General features: G+C 42.5%; 1 protein-coding gene across 7 annotated transcripts in view; it reads right to left on the bottom strand.

Moving 5' to 3' along the window:
* GRIA4 (glutamate ionotropic receptor AMPA type subunit 4) overlaps positions 1-16,559 on the bottom strand; it is a 216,534-nt gene that overhangs the window by 4,224 nt on the left and 195,751 nt on the right. Inside the window, exons 14-16 of one of the 7 annotated variants that reach the window (XR_004426417.1) lie at positions 7,008-7,122; positions 4,714-4,828; positions 2,235-2,340 (exon numbers count right to left, since the gene is read on the bottom strand). Coding sequence is in view for 6 of the 7 variants with exons in the window: in XM_033146202.1 (XP_033002093.1) it covers positions 2,095-2,340; positions 7,008-7,122 (361 nt within the window). In the remaining variant the exon portion in view is untranslated. Of the gene's footprint in view, positions 1-2,069; positions 2,341-4,712; positions 4,829-7,007; positions 7,123-16,559 lie in introns of those variants that run through there. The other 6 variants (XM_033146202.1, XM_033146203.1, XM_033146204.1 and 3 more) reach the window with 6 other exon arrangements.

Here is a 16,559-nt window from a genome sequence, read left to right as displayed (position 1 = left end):
CCAATCGGAAGCCACTGAAGCACTGTTGGACATTCGGCTTCCAAAAGAATGTTCGAAAACCGGAACAATCACTTCCAGTTTTCAAGCGTTTGGGAGCCGGAACGTTCAACTCCCAAGGCATTTGGGATCCGGGGTATGACTGTACTGAAATGTGTGTGTTTTAGGACCCACCCTATTCCTGTGATTTGCTTTAACTGCTTTAATCCTGAATTTTAAATGGTTGTAACCTGCCCTGGGACCTGCTGATGATCAGCACCCTACTATGCACATCTACTCAGAAGTAAGCTCCATTGACTTCAATGGAACGTATTTCCAGATGAATGTGTATGTAGGATTTGAGCATTTGTACCTTACTACAGTTTTACAATCCTGGCTCAAAGATGAAGGGGGATAAGAAAGAAGACAATCAGTGCACCTGTATGCTTTCTTAAGAGCAGCCACTCTCTTTCCTTCAGCCCTGAGTAGCTCTCTGTTTGTGACAAATAGGGCATTCTTTTTCCATGAGCAATAACTGCAGTTTTGCTTGCCACCCTGTACTGAAGAATTTTGCCGTGGCCTTCCAAACTGCATGCTGCAAGGCACATTATTTTCAGCTCATTGGAGGAATGTTTTCTTGCAAATGCAGTAAAACTAGCAGCACAATCCAATGCATGTAGACTCAGAAGTAATGCACATTTATTAAGGAGATGTTTTTGATTTTTTTAAAAAGAAAAACATTGTGAAGCCCTGCTGGATCAAAGCAATGGTCATCTGGACCAGAGCAAATGTTCATTTAGTCCAACATGCTATTTCCGTTATTAATTGGTTGCCTCTTGGGATATGTACAAGGACAGCACAGAGATATTAGCCTTCTGTTGCTGCTCCCAAGCAGCTGGTCTTCAGAGGCATGCTGTCTCTGATCCTAGAGGCTGCATATAGCCTTATTGACCAGTAGCCTTTGATAGATTTATATTCCATGAATTTGCCTAATCTTTTAAAGCCATCCGATGAAGAGGCGGTCACCACATCCTGAGGCATCACCTTCCTGAAATTTGTTACACACTTAAGGCCTGGAAACGATTCCTTATGAGGAACGGCTTAGGGAGCTGGGTATGTTTAGCCTGGAGAAGAGAAGGTTAAGGGGGGATATGATAGCCATGTTCAAATATATAAAAGGATGTCATATAGAAGAGGGGAAAAGGTTGTTTTCTGCTGCTCCAGAGAAGCAGTCACGCGGCAATGGATTCAAACTACAAGAAAGAAGATTCCACCTAAACATTAGGAAGAACTTCCTGACAGTGAGAGCTGTTTGACAGTGGAATTTGCTACCAAGGAGTGTGGTGGAGTCTCCTTCTTTGGAGGTCTTTAAGCAGAGGCTTGACAGCCATCTGTCAGGCATGCTTTGATGGTGTTTCCTGCTTGGCAGGGGGTTGGACTGGATGGCCCTTGTGGTCTCTTCCAACTCTATGATTCTATGATTCTATTCCAATGGAACGTATTCCCAAACAAGTAGGGAAAGGATTGCGCCAGAACTAATTTATTTTATTTTGTTTAAACAGACTATCTACAGAGAACACCCAAGAATAGAGGAAAGCGACTTCCTCAAAACCAGGTGCACCAAGCCTGAGTCTTGATCCTCCTTCATATATAAAGCACCTAGAATTCTTTTTTGAAAGCCATCTTCTCTTATGTCTGCCTAGGATCTTAATTGCCCTCATCCTTCATCCAGAAATATAAATGTTCACCATGAAATCTAAAATTTCACATGGCTGTAGATATCCCAGCAGATTTTTAAAATATATATATATATATATATATATTTAAACCCACGTTATCCAATATATTTCTATCTCTCTCTATATATATTGATGCATTTTTAAAAAATAAAAAAGCACCAAAAATAAACCCCTTGCAATGCAGATGTCTATTAGCAACATATAGGAAAGTATACTAAACATCTGCAGCCAAAATTAACCAAACCGTTGGTTTGTTTTTCCAAAAGAGGAAGCTCCCTCGATAAGCAAGCAGTTACCACCACTGGACAGACAGGGCACAACACCGCATGACAAGATGACGCATCAGCCACTCACTGTAGTAGGGCCCTAAGTCCTACCCCTAAATTTTAACACTCTCGGTTCCATATACGTTGTAACCTTCTCTATAAGTTGCTAAATTCTGGGTATTCTGCGAGGAAGTTGGATTAAAAGTCTGTGCACTCTTTGCCACCTTCATTCTCTTCGCCTCTGCCCTGGATTTGTAACAGAACTCTATCAAAGCCACCAGCATAGCCAGGCCCAGGCCTCCAACCAGAATGTAGAAGACGCCCGCAACATTGCTGAGACTCAGGGCGCTCGTCTTGTCCTGGGGAAACAAAAAGGGGTGTTCGTGTCAGATCAGAGGGGCGAGGCGGCCGGAGAGCAAACAAACAAACGGTACGGTACAAGTACAGAGGCATAAGCAACAGCTTCATTGAAATACACGGGGAAAGGGTGGGGGGAGAGACAGGCACTGACAAACGTCTTCCAAGATAATTGGCCTGCCCTGGCTTGCAAAACAAACATACGTATATAAGCAAACAATTTGTTTTCAAAAGCAAAATGCTACAAAAGATTACATGTGCTTAACCAATACTTTTGGATGCAATTAGCCCCTCAGTAATGAACGGCGGTGAAATAGTCTACCACAATTAACTGCAGTGTCAATAAAGCATATCTATCCTCTCTCGACTTGACGTTTAATGGTGGCCTGAACACGGGGTTGTTAGAGGATCATTAAGTAGCCTAAGTAATCTATGGCAAGGCTCCTTTTAGGATAAATATGCTCTGATATATTTATTTGGAAAAGAAAACACCAGACCGGTCTTCCAACTGCTGGTTAAATAAAAAGCTAAATGTCCCGTTACATTTAAATCACTTTAAAATTCAGGCAAACAAATTTCCTGTCACAGCTCCCGATGTGAGCTAGGGAGCTAGGGGACAAATGAGGAGAACAGCCTCACTTCCTACTATACTGCTAAAGGAGAAAGTTGCCTGGTTTGGAAAAGCATTTGCAGTGTGGTGGAGAAGGAGGGGGGCACGGAGCGTTGGAAATTCAGGGAACAGTCTTGCTGCATCTGCACAAGTCCATAAACAAGCGTAGCAGCATTCTCTGGATCGGGACCACTGTTTTCTCAGGATTGTTGTTTAAAATACTTATTATTTCGATCAGAGGAAGCTGCCTTGTATTGATTCAGACTTTGGTCCACCTAGGTCAGTGTTCTGCACTGACTGGCAGTGGTCAGGTGTTTCAGACAGGACTTTCTCTTAGTCCTACCATGCCAGAGATTTAACATGGGATCTTCTGCATGCAAAACAGATGCTCTGCCAATGAGCTATCACCTCTTCTCACTAAGGGACTGCAGTGCTGATGCAGCAAATTATTAGATACATAATTTTAAAAAATCCATTACATTTTTAATTTAAGACATTAATCTTAGTGTTAAGTAAGCATTTCAAATCGGTGGACGCTTTCCATCCTGCGAGTTCATGTGGCCACAATTCACTGCCTATTTGAATGAGTGAATGGCATGAACACGAGACTGCACACTTGACAGTTCAGGATTTCAAAAAGATGCATGTAATTGTACATCATAATGCTTTAGACTTTTTTTTTAAGGATTTGACATTATACCGCACATTGATACACTCCTAATTAAGCAATTTATCCAGGCATGCCTGTAGTAATAAACACTTTTTTTAAAAAAATGGGCTGAGATACTTGATTTTCTTTTTAATTCCGAGCTATGTGGAATTCGCACACCATGATGAGTGCTGAGTTCAGTTGCTGAAATAGTTTAATTTAAAGATCCATTATTCAATGTTCCATTTAACGGCTGGGCAGGTGCAGGATGAACATCTTTCCATGTGGTTCATGTTGCGGTGGGGTGGGGTGGGGCGGGCGAGGAACGTAACATTTTAATCTGCCTCCAAAGTTGTTAGATTTGCAAAACACCGTCAAGAGAGATGGCCTTCCTTTTTAAAATGTGGAGTGGCAGGAGTCAAGTTGACATGGAGGTACTGCCAGATGTTGGAACAAGGTACCACTAATGGGAGGGGAGAAGGTCCACCAGACATGATCAGGGTTACAGTATATTAAATATAACACAATGCAATGTAATCTTCAGACCTTGCTATCATTTCTAAGACTGGTCATCAGGACCATTCTGAACCTAAGTGGTTCAAGTTGGTTAGAGCGTGATGCTGATACCGCCAAGGCTGCAGGCTCGGTCCCCTGTATATTCCTGCATTGCTGGGGGTTAGACTAGATGATCCTCAGACTCCCTCCCAACTCTACAATTCTATGACTCTAAGTCCATAAACAGAAGACCTTTTAGAAAAGCATGTTCAGTGGGTGCTCCATAACTGAGGCGCCACCATGCCCTTGTATAAACCGGAGCATCTTTTTTTCCTTTTTTTTAAAAAAAGCAACTTAAGTGTTTGGCATTTGGGGACATGCCTGGGATGAAGCTGGTGTCGAAGGGCTTTAATTTAATTAATGCTTTGACTTTGTCTTTGCATTTCTCATGCGGGGTTTACGAATCCAAGCGACCACTTCATCTTGCCCCCCTGGGGCTGGGAGGGAAAGGATAAGCTCCTTCTGCACGGTGCCTGTTCAATAGCTCATTTATTTCCATTCCTACGTGAACATTAGCTCCCTCGTGAACACAATAGCGGGTCCCGAACTGCAGCGACTGACCTTGCTTCCAGAGTCCTTGGGTCCACATTCCCCTTTATCGTACCACCATTTGTTTTTCAGCTTGTCTAAGACGCCTGCCTCACTGAGTTTCAGAACGGCAAGGTTTACAGGAGTTCTTCACGTGGGAAATAACATAAATAACATTATATATGTTATTTTATGTTATTCAAGTAAAACTACATAGAATCGCATTGCAAAGTGACGGAGCAGAGGCCACAGAGGCTGCTTATGTCATGCACAGGGTTAGAGACAGACATACGACTGGGACCTGCTCCATCGCTTCAGGTAATGGGCACATACTGCTGGGGAAGGCTTGGGAAAAAAATTGCGGGCAATTACTGTGAACCCAAAACTATTGGCTTTCACCGACATTCAGTGGCCGACCAACAAAATGCAACCAGATGTTGGAAATGTTTCCACTTTTTTTTTTAAATGTTGAAGCAAGGAAGCACCAGATTACCAGATTGCCTATCTGTTGTCCTCAAACTCACCTAGCCTGACATTTGAGCAAAATATCAACTGAACAATTTAGGCAGCAGACCAAAGCTGGGAAGTAGGTTCCATGAGGTTGAGTAGGATCTGTTGTGGAGTAGATCTGTTTAGGCTCACAATGCACACCAATATGGATGGGCCTCCCCATCATTGTACATTTCAGTAAGCAGGGAGGATGTGGTGTTAGACTAAAACTGCCCCCCCCATGGAGGGTACAGATGGCAACACCCTTGATAGTTTTTATATCACCAACTAAAGACCTGATTATTCTGCTGGGTGTTTAGAGGAAGTCGGTAAAGATGGCTGACACCTGAAAGTTATTTTATGCTGCACTGATTGCTGCTATACTTTTAAACTGATTTTTATTTGCTTTTGTTGCATAATGATGTTTATGTTATGGCTGGGATCCTTCGGTGATGGAGAGTGGCCTACAAATTTCATTAAAAAATATTAGAAAGCTGTGCTTTAGAGCACAGTATGTTGTGTGCCCCCAGGTCTATAAATCAAAACCTACTGAACCATGCCATTCCTTTGGCTTCTCTCACTTTTAAGTTCCTCCACAGGGTTGTTCGAAAGATAACATGGAATAAGCCACTGGGTTATTTGGGCAAAGGGCGGGGTATAAATGCGATTGATAAATATAGATAATATAAAGGAAGCACCCGTGATTGCATGATGTTTATATGAGTTTACTATTATCTTCCCTATGGGAACTGAATGACCCTTTGAGCAGCCAGAGTGGATCATAAAAATCAAGATTTATTTAATTTCTTAAATGTCTATACTGCCCTTCATCCAAGGATCACAAGGTGGTTTACATATCAAGGCACAAAAATAACACAACATACTAACAAATAAAAACATTAACCCCGCCCCAATTGTGCCCCAATGCTAGTGTTAAGGGGATGAGTTGTGCACCAGAGCTTGGGCCCCACTCTCACAAAACTACGGTTCCCAGGTTTCGTTTGCAGAAACCACAACAATAAATCCACTTTTGTGTTGGTGTGCCCTAAAGGGAAATCATAGAAATGAGGCTATCTAGGCAAAGTCTGGCCCCTGCAACTAGCTGGGCTGCTAGTTGCCACCCACCCAAGAGTTAAAGAGAGTTTTCTGGATGAAGTAGTCACGGTAACCATGGGGGTTTTCTTTTTCAGTGAAAGACCAGGGCTGTCTCTGTGGCCTACTGAAAACCTCCTTCTTCCAAGAAGCCTTTTAAGGAGAGATCTTCCCCAGTCTGCATTTGTGCTGCAATTGATTTATTAAATGTTTTGATTGCTTTCTGGCCTGTGTGTTTGCTGCCTTCTGCTATTTTAGGAGGATGGGCAGGACATAAATTTAATAAATGGAACAAAATAAGTAAGTTGGCCCACCAACCTCCAGCTCCAGTAAAAACCACTTAGTGATGGACAAGCAGCCTAAGTCATTCACTTGGAGAGACAGGGAACTAGTTGGGCTCTTGTGATATTGTCTGCTGTGCTAATGTCTTCCCCTGCATGTTCACCAAGCTGCTTCGTCCCTACCAACTTTTGCGTCAAATCTGTTTTTATATTTTTAATATGTAGAGATTCCAGGTATGGCATGTGAAACGACGATTTGGATTCCCAGGCCAATAGGTTGGGCTTGAGACTCAAAGAAGGATGCAAATATTTTTGCTTTGACAGTAATTGCACACATCTGGACGTTGGCTTTTTACTTTTTTATCAATGCCGTCAAGGATTTCATGGCAAGGAAGGAAAGAGCCCCAGCAGATGCACCAATTACTCTACATACTGTTTACCCGCTTTGGTGACATTGAGGCTAACCTTGGAGTCACCTCCCCCGCTGCCACATTCTCCTTTGTCGTACCACCATTTGTTTTTCAATTTGTCCAAGAGGCCTTGTTCATTCAGTTTTAAAACTGCGAGGTTAACAGCATTTCTTGAAACGATAAAACATATTTTGTAAGAAACTGCATAGCCGTTAAGATGTTAGAAGGAACGAGGACTTAAAAAGCTCTTTTATCCACACACCAAATAAACCTCTCATTTGCATATTATAACACACCTTTGGGGAGGAAGAAACATGCTGGCGAACAAATTTGGGGAGGGAAAAATGCATTTTTTCCAATGGAGGGCAGCTTTATTGCTCAGTGCTTAAGTAAGGATAATATGATTTTGTAAACCGATAAAAAAAAAGAGAGAGAGAAGGAGCTATTCACATATTTTCAATGTGGTGATAAAGTGCAGCCAGGATATAGAATTTAGATTGTGTGCATCCTTTCCCCTACAGTTTATAACTAGACAGTAAAAAAGAAAAAGACCCTTGATTCAATTTCTTTAGCAGCCAGAGAGGCATGATTGTTTGTTGTACAAAATACAAGTATTAAATTTCAGTTCCCTTGAGCTGAAATAGTCAGCTCTTGTACTAGCATTAAAGTCTGGTGGTAAAGTGTGAATTAAATAGGTGTACAAAATGCAATATCACGCCCCTCCCCCGCTCTTGTGTGAATCTCTACTTCTTTTTACAACTGTCCCAAACATAGGTGTATGATGCGCAATTCAAACAAAGTTAAAACATATTGATTCCAATGGAAGGGATTCAAGCACTCCCATTAAAAACAATGACACTTAAAATGTGTTTAATTGTATGTGGATTATGCCCAGATGATTAGGCTACTTTATTGTTTATGGGATTATGTTAGAGGCAGTGTCACTAGAGAGAACTCACCACCAGATATCTAAGGGAGATTGCTTCATGGGATTTAGGATAATGGTGGAATTCAAAACAAAGCACTTACCTGACACCATTGGGCTTCATATTGCAACAAACTACCCTAGACTTGGCTAGAGGCTTCTAGACCCTGGCATACATGCATGATGTCATCAACATGCACCAGGGCTCTGAGATCCATCCCTGCTCCACCCACAGAGGAGAACAGGCAAAGGTTGCCTCGGTGTGTCACTGGTGTATCAGTGAATTCCAAACAAAACTGAACTTCAATTTTTGGAAACACAGGGTTGCTAACAATGAGAATCAGATAGCTCCTTTAGCAGAGGCTCTTGAAATCACTGTGGATAGAATTTCCATAGCATCACATTGTCTGATGCTATCTAATGCCCAGTAGACACCGAACAGCAGGTTTAAAGCAAACTGACCTTGCTTAATAAAAATGTTGGCCATGTGGCAACATGTAAAAATGCAAGGCAGTGATTTCATCCTCTATCAGCGACTGTATTTTGCTGAGATTAAAGCTTACAATTGAAGCTGTTGTAGATAAGCAAGGGAGCTCTCAAATCCAGAAACTTATTCTGGATGTACGTGTTTTGTGGCCCACAAGGAGTTGGAAGGCTCCTCATTTAAATCAAAGCTTCCAGGCTGAAGCCTAAGGGCATGCTGATATGGGTTAAGCAACAGGCCAGGGTACTCTTCAACTGATCAGGACCACGGACAGCTCACCAGAGGCCCGGTTAAAAGGTAAGGATAGATAAAAGATAAACCAGTAAGTAAAGAGTTTGGAGTGTTATTCCTGTGAGATTTTGGAGCCAACTGTGAGCATCAGTAGATGGTGGAGGACTATGTGGGCTAAAACGGGCTGCACCCTATTAAAGGGTGCATGCTTCAGCCTGAAGTCTCCTGCTGCCTCGCCGATGTGGCAAAGTGCCCTACTGAGTTGCCAGTGTCCTGGAGATGAGTTATTGGAATCAAGGGGATAGGGGAGGGGTGGAACAACAACAAACTTTATTTATTTGCATAGCCTACAGGCCATTGCATCAATAGGGCAGGGGTAGACAACGTAAGGTCCATGGGCCGGATCCGGCCCAATCGCCTTCTCAATCCGGCCCACAGACGGTCTGGGAATCAGCGTGTTTTTACATGTGTAGAATATGTGCTTTTATTTAAAATGCATCTCTGGGTTATTTGTGTGGCTTAGGAATTCGTTCAATATATTGAACGAATTCCTAAGCCCCACAAATATATATATATATATAGTCCAGCCCACCACATGGTCTGAGGGACAGTGGAACGGCCCATGGCTGAAAAAGGTTGCTGACCCCTGGGATAGGGCAAGGCAGAGGATGGAGGCACCACTTTCCCCTTCCATGCTCTAGTGCAGGGTTTCCCAAACTTGGGTCTCTAGCTGTTTTTGGACTACAGTTCCCATCAACCCCGACAACTGGTCCTGCTAGCTATAGATGATGGGAGTTGTAGTCCAAAAGCAGCTGGAGACCCAAGTTTGGGAAATCCTGCTCTAGTGGGAGAGTTACTACGGAGGATATGTCCTTAGATGGTTCTTGCTCCCAGTCCTTGCCATCTTTCATCCTGTAGAACTGCTCCTCTGATAGAGGGGCTCTTGGGCTGTGACAGCTGTACTGGTTATACCTTTGCCTTGATGATGCCAACTCATTAATGTGGACCACCCTGTACATAAGGAGAGCATCTTTATGGGTCAGCTGTTTTGGAAACGTATTTTGCCCTTTACTGCCTTTCATGTACTTTTTTTTTTGGGGGGGGGGTTACACAGATCCTTGCCAACTAATTATGTGGTTTCACAACTGTCTCTTAACAGAATGGACCTGAGCTTAATTTCAGTGGCTGCTAAATTTGTATTAGATAGTGAATACAGATAATGTAATTACTTGTCTGTCCCTGGAACTCAAAATACAGGAATACAGGCTGTGGTGTTAGCGATAACACTGCTTTTTTCTGGATAAAGCCTTTGGGGCTACGCTTCTCAGGCAATCTGACAAATGTAATTTTATACACGTACTCTAATTACGGTTTGTGATCAAGAGGGAGAGGGAAAAGAGCAAGACTGGACTGAAGTTCTTCATTTGCTTCCTTTGTTCTAGGAAGCAACTGCTTTTGAACTAGAGATATTTATTATGGATTTCCAGTTAATCATTTAGATGGCAACAGTTTTGTTTCCACTTAGTACCTCAACCCACCCTTCCCTTTCCTTGAGTATTTCCAGTGAAGCACTATTCATGGGGTGTTTTTTCTTGAAGATTTCAACCTCTCTTTCCATCATGCTGAAAGTCAAAACAAAATGCTACTCTGTATATAAGGGGTTGCATCCAGTATAGCACTAAGTTACTTATTCTGTCAGCACAAGGATGGCACTTCTCCCTCTCCTACTGTATGCCCCCTAAATCTATTCTGCGTTTTCCATCAACCCTGTAGGGGCAGATTTGGGGTGGGTGTGGGGCATGTGCTGAGGGAGGAGTTCCATTGCCCAAGGATAAATCCTTGCACTGACAAGAATGTGTTAGGTGGATACCACCACCCCTTGTTCTCCCCACTTCTTCTTCTTCTTCTTCTTCTTTTTAAATTGAGGACCACTTGCATGGATAGTAGAGCATGAGACTCTTAATGTCAGGGTCATGGGTTTGAGCCCCACTTTGGGCAACCCCCCCTGCATTTCAGGGGGTTGGACTAGATGACTCGTGTGGTCCCTTCCAACTCTACAGTTCTGTGATTTTATGGCTGGAAGATACAGGGTACCTCGGTTTTCGAATGTAATCTGTTCCAGAAGATGGTTCGACTTCTGAAATGTTCAAAAACCGAGGTGCAAAGGGCACCCTGAAAATTCAATAGAGAAAATTTGGGGGGGGGGACTCAGCGAAAGCTGTTCGACTCCTGAGGCACGTTCAAAACCCTTCCGAAAAACGAAATGTTCGACTTCCGAAATGTTCAAAAACCGTGGTACCACTGTAACAGAGAACTGTCCTCATTGGGACAGGGTTCTGACATTTACTTATGTTACTCTGTAAGATGTCGTAAGACAAGTGTAGTGGTTAGATGGATGGACTGGATCTGGAGAGTCTCCACTCAGCCATGAAGCTCCCTGGGTGACCTTGGGTCAGTCACTATCTTCCAGATTGAGTTACAACACAGGGTTGCTGTAAGGATGATTGTATGGGGATGGGATGAGAAGAATAATGCACACTGCCTTGAAAGCATTGGATGGAAAGTGGGATATAAATAAATAAAATAAACACACATATTTAATAATATGCAACAGCTGCTCCTACTAACAGAAAATAAAACGTGCTAGATGCATATCCATGTTTTATTTTATCCCCCCCCCCCCTTTGCAGCCATGCATAAATATGAAACTATTTTAAATTAATGCTGTTTATTCTCATGTTGTCCACACTGGCTCAGGAGATGGGATGGTGTGCTTCCTTCACTCTTTAGTTATATCCCAGGGCTGATGACACATGAGGCCACCAGATTCCTGAAACATAACAGGTCTGGATTTAGTCACTGCTTGGGTAGGTGTTTGCTTGGGAACCACATACATGATGGAAGGAAGATGTAATGGGCAAGTTAGGCTGAGAGGCAGTACTGGGCCGAGGTAACCCAGTGAATTTCATGGCCAAGTGGGGATTTGAACTCTGGTCACTCAGGCTCTAGTCCAACACTCTAACCACTACAGCACAATGGCTCTCGTCTTGCACTAGCAGAACAGAAATACTGGATGCTGCCCTGAATGTCTACAAATCTTATGCTAATGCCTTGTAGTACCAGGATATGTCCTCTGCCTATTTAGAGAAATTATCTGTTAATTGAAAAATTTGCAGATTTACTTGATTTATGAAAAGAAAAACAAAGCAAAATCCATCGGGGTGGGGTGGGGGGAGGAATTACTCACCCTGGCCAAAATTCACCATTACGGATCAGGAAGAATAAAACTTTTCCACTTACTTTTTAGAGGAAGGTGCAAATTGCTGTTGATAGTCCTAAAATAACAATTAAAAAACCCTATAAAAGCTAATCATGAGAGGGTTATTTAGTAGGGTTATTAGCCATATCCATAGACAATTTCACAGCACAATAAGAAAAAAAAATGGAAATAAAAAAGGAATGAAGTAAATGAGATTTTTTTTAAGCGCCTCTCATTGTTCTGAAATTAAGCTCAAATTGGTTATGAATCTAACCACATTGCATTCCTTGCTATATCTAACAGGCCATGTAAAAAACACTTTTGTTTCACACTGCCCTTCTTTTTTATAGCGGTGTAATTAAGATGCAACCCAATGTATCGAAATAAGCTGCTGTCCACTTTGCAATGAAACAATATTGTTTTTCTGGCACAATATTTTACATCTGCCCATCTGGAGGAAACTTATAGAAGGTTCATGGGCGGGGAAATGAAAATATTTTTTCTTAAAACAAAACTCTCAGAAATACCCAGGGTTGTGCAGGCCCAGCTAAGTTGCTCAGGTTTTATTATATGATTTAGAACTACAGTACATAACTCTGTCATGGAAGACAGGAAGCTTCAATTCAGTGCTTTTAAAGAGGCACATTGGGAAGTAATAAACTTTGAAATGAATCCCACAGAGTATTTCCCTCAGCCCCAGTCCACAGATAGAGCTCCTTGCAAGTAGAAGCTGTCTTTCCACTTTAGCGCCGGGAAACTCCACATAGATTTTCTCCCTAGACATGCAGAGCTTCCCCACCACTGAATATGGAAGCTTCTGCCCACATGGAGCTTTCTTGAGTCCACCAGAGCCTCAGCTTGCAAACCATGACTGGGGGCTATAGCAAGTAGCTATAGGCAGCCAGTGTCGATAGGATTCTATGAACATTTCAGCAAACTCTCTAACTGTGAAGTTAGAATGCTCTATCGCCAAGTTTTAAAAGCTTTTGCGGAAATGTGCAACCAGCTTGCATCATACCAGACATGCAAATATCTGTCATAGAAGGTGATAAAATTCAATGAGGGGAAGGGCATTGTCCTGAATGTGTTTTTGTCAAGGGTCTGCACCCCCTTTAGATGTTGCTCATGAGAAACGACAGGCTCTCCGGTAAACTAAAACTATTTATTTTCATTATGTAGTTACAGAGTCTCTGACATACGTCTGGTCAGGTACTTTCAGTTTCTCGGAGTGGCGGGCTCTGTCTTGCCCGCCAACACAGGAAACGGCTGGGAACTTTGAATCGGCGTCTGCGTCGCCTCCCCCCCCCCATTGTCTCCTCCTCCTGTCTGAGACTGACTGCTCTTGGTCTTTGCCCTTCCCTCCTATAGCCTGGCACCTCTTCCTCTTCCGGTGACAATTACTGATCGCTGGCTGGAGGAAACACTATCCTGCTCCTCTCTCCCTCCCTGTTTCTCCTGAGTAGCCCCTCTTTCCCTGACAGTTTTTAAAAATAGTAGCACATTGTGAAGGTTTTTTCCATCAGAGCCAGCCCAAGACATTCTGCCACCTGAAACAAGGGACAAGGTGGCACCCCACCCACAAAGAAGCTGACTAAACTGGCCATTGAAACTTATTTCAATAATGGCAGCATGGCAGAGTCCACCGCCCTGCTGCCGTCCTACCCCAACATCTACTGCCTGTGGTAACTACCTTATTCTGCCTAATGGTAGGGTTGGCCCTGAATACAAAACCGCAAAAAAAAAAAACACCTGTTCCTTTAGTCCTGATAAAATGCTCCATGGGGCTCTGATTTCCTGACACTTTTTTTGTCATTCCCTTTACAGATCCCTTAACTGAAAGTATGTCACAATGCAAATTCTTACCTGTTTTGTTGCCCTCTGAAAATGGCACCCCTGGGCAAGACATTACTTCAAGCCGGTAATCTCAGTTGAGAAGAGGCTTTCTAAAATTGTAAAAAAACTGCAACACTATTTTTAAATTCAGAGATCTTGGAGACGGTTAAAACAATGAGCTCAGCCCCCACTGAGGCATCTTAGAGAATCAATTCTATGATTCCATGATCTTATGGCTACGCAGAGGATTTTTGTTGTCGTTGCAAACAGAAGAGAAAGCATTAAAGTGACCTCTGACCTTATTCATGTCAACTGCCTGCCATTTCACTATTATCTTAGCAGGATAAATCTTTTTAAATGTCAGAATCCCCACAGTTTCCCCCTCCTGTTCAAGGCAGAGTACACTTGGTCTCTTTTCCTTTTCCTTTTCCTTTTCCATGGCGGCTGCTATAAAGAAATATAAACTGTTTGCAGGTGCCATAATTTCCTGGGCATTTTCACATTTTAAGACCCAGAAACCCTACTGGCAAAATACGTAATGGAAAGGAGAAAAAAGATGTTAAACTTGTGCCATCAATAAAAGCAACATAATAAGCAACAGTTTTTTGGGCTTGGGGATATGCAGGGCTTTTTTTTTTTTTTTTAAAGCTGGAACTCAGTTCCAGCCATTGCTATTATAAGAGAACAAGAGAGGTGTTCATGGTGAGTCCCAGCACCTCTTTTTCTAGAAAAATAGCACTGGGGGATGTGACATACAAAATCGGAATAATCTATTTTGGCCATAGGGCTAAGAAGCACCTTATCATCTTAGTGAAACTGTATGCACCAGGATTCACAGCTTTAAAACACACACACACACACACACACACAGGTTCACAAGATGGTGCCAGTCAATTTTGATTTATCAATACTTTCCTCAAGTGCTTTAGTGGCACCTCTCTATATAAAGAAAAACCTTTATAACAAGACTAACAAATTTATTATGATATATTCTGTGGACCAGTGTAAGAACAAGTCAACAATGGGTAACCCTCCATATTTGACCTACAGGAAATGGTAATCAGAGGTAGACTTGAAGACTCAAGTTGCATTAGCTATCATGGCAGAGCAATGGCATTTGGGTTGGTTTAGAGCTTTTATTGATGGAGTGAGCTTTGCTAGATAAGTTGCTGGATATTTCATTTGTGCCTCTCTGTACTGAATGTAATATTTTGATTTTAACTATTGTTGGTCTGGCTTTATTGATTTATTGAGTTGTATGATTTGTGTTAATTTAGCCAGTTTTATTGTGCCAGTCACATCAAGTGAATTATCCCTGAATAGGGTTTTTTTTTTTAATGTGTTGGGGCTTACCTTAATTACAACACATTAAAAAATCATCATGGGTTAACCTATCACTCCCATGTTAGGTAGGTGTTCCCTGGGAGGCGGAGCTAGTTGGCATTCTAAAAGGAGGGGGAACAGCCTTGAAAGGCAGTTGGGGGTTTGGCAGTTGGGGGGTGGAGGATTAGAAAGAGAAACTGCGAGGTTAGGCTTTGGGGAATGGGAGGAAAGGTCATTACCATTGCTAAAGGGATGCAGGAAATATTATAACTAAGCTGAATTACATGAGAAGAAGATTTGTACCAGTAATAACCCGAGACATCCATGTTTTCCAGTTACCTAATAAAGTTAAATGTGCTTAAACGTTCGCTGACTGTGGCAGTGTATCAGTACCTTAAGAGGTGTGACTAAGAGGAGAGAACAAAGCTTTCCTGTGGAAGAGGAAACTGTTTGCTTATTCTCCTGTCATACAGAGAGCTGGACAGTGAAGCCAAGTGTGCCACACAGTTGCCTAAAGGGAAGGCAAACTGCAGTAGGTGGGAACCCTGGGAGGGAGATCCCATAGGTGGCAAGAGGTTTTCAAACGTAGAGCCCTGAGGTACCCCAGAGACAACTCCCATATGAACACTGAAGTATTCATCCTAGTTGTCAGTGAAACTTAGGGAGAGTCACTGTAGGATCCCTCACAGGACTCATGAGACTTGAGAGTCCCATGGACTGCAAGAAGAGCAAACCTATCCATTCTTAAGGAAATCAGCCCTGAGTGCTCACCGGAAGGACAGATCCTGAAGATGATGCTCCAATACTTTGGCCACCTCATGAGAAGAGAAGACTCCCTGGAAAAGACCCTGATGTTGGGAAAGATGGAGGGCACAAGGAGAAGGGGACGGCAGAGGGTGAGATGGTTGGACAGTGTTCTCAAACCTACCAACATGAGTCTGACCAATCTGCAGGAGGCAGTGGAAGACAGGAGTGCCTGGCGTGCTCTGGTCCATGGGGTCACGAAGAGTCGGACATGACTAAACAACAACATTATTCAAGTGAAACACAATTCAGATTAATCTCACTGAACGTGTTGCCATATTGGTGAATCCATAGAGCAAGTCAGGAGAAAAAAAATGCTGCAAGTGCTAATAGCTTTTAAAATGAGAATTGTGGTGGGGGGTTGAGGGAGGGAGGAAGCCACATGTTTCGAAGGTAGGCCCCCTTATATTCATTAGCCTATCTTTGAAATCAAGCATGTGGCAGGGAGCTCTCGCTTTATTTCTCCCACACCATTTACGACACACTTCCAGCAATGTTCAGATAAATTATACTTATTTTTGAACCTTCATTGGGGGAAATGCCAATGTGGAATATTATTGAGTTGGTATCTGAAGAAGTGTGCATGCACACGAAAGCTCATACCAGGAACAAACTCAGTTGGTCTCTAAGGTGCTACTAGAAAGAATTTTCGATTTTGTTTTGAGTTGGTCTTAGGTTATGTTTACATTTAAACTAACTTGCCCCACCATTTTCTACATAAACTTACATTTATTTTGTGAAACTAGTC

This window comes from Lacerta agilis, chromosome 4, assembly GCF_009819535.1.
Source record: "Lacerta agilis isolate rLacAgi1 chromosome 4, rLacAgi1.pri, whole genome shotgun sequence".
Taxonomy (NCBI): Eukaryota; Metazoa; Chordata; class Lepidosauria; order Squamata; family Lacertidae; genus Lacerta; species Lacerta agilis.
This window is presented reverse-complemented; position numbering and strand designations above follow the sequence as displayed.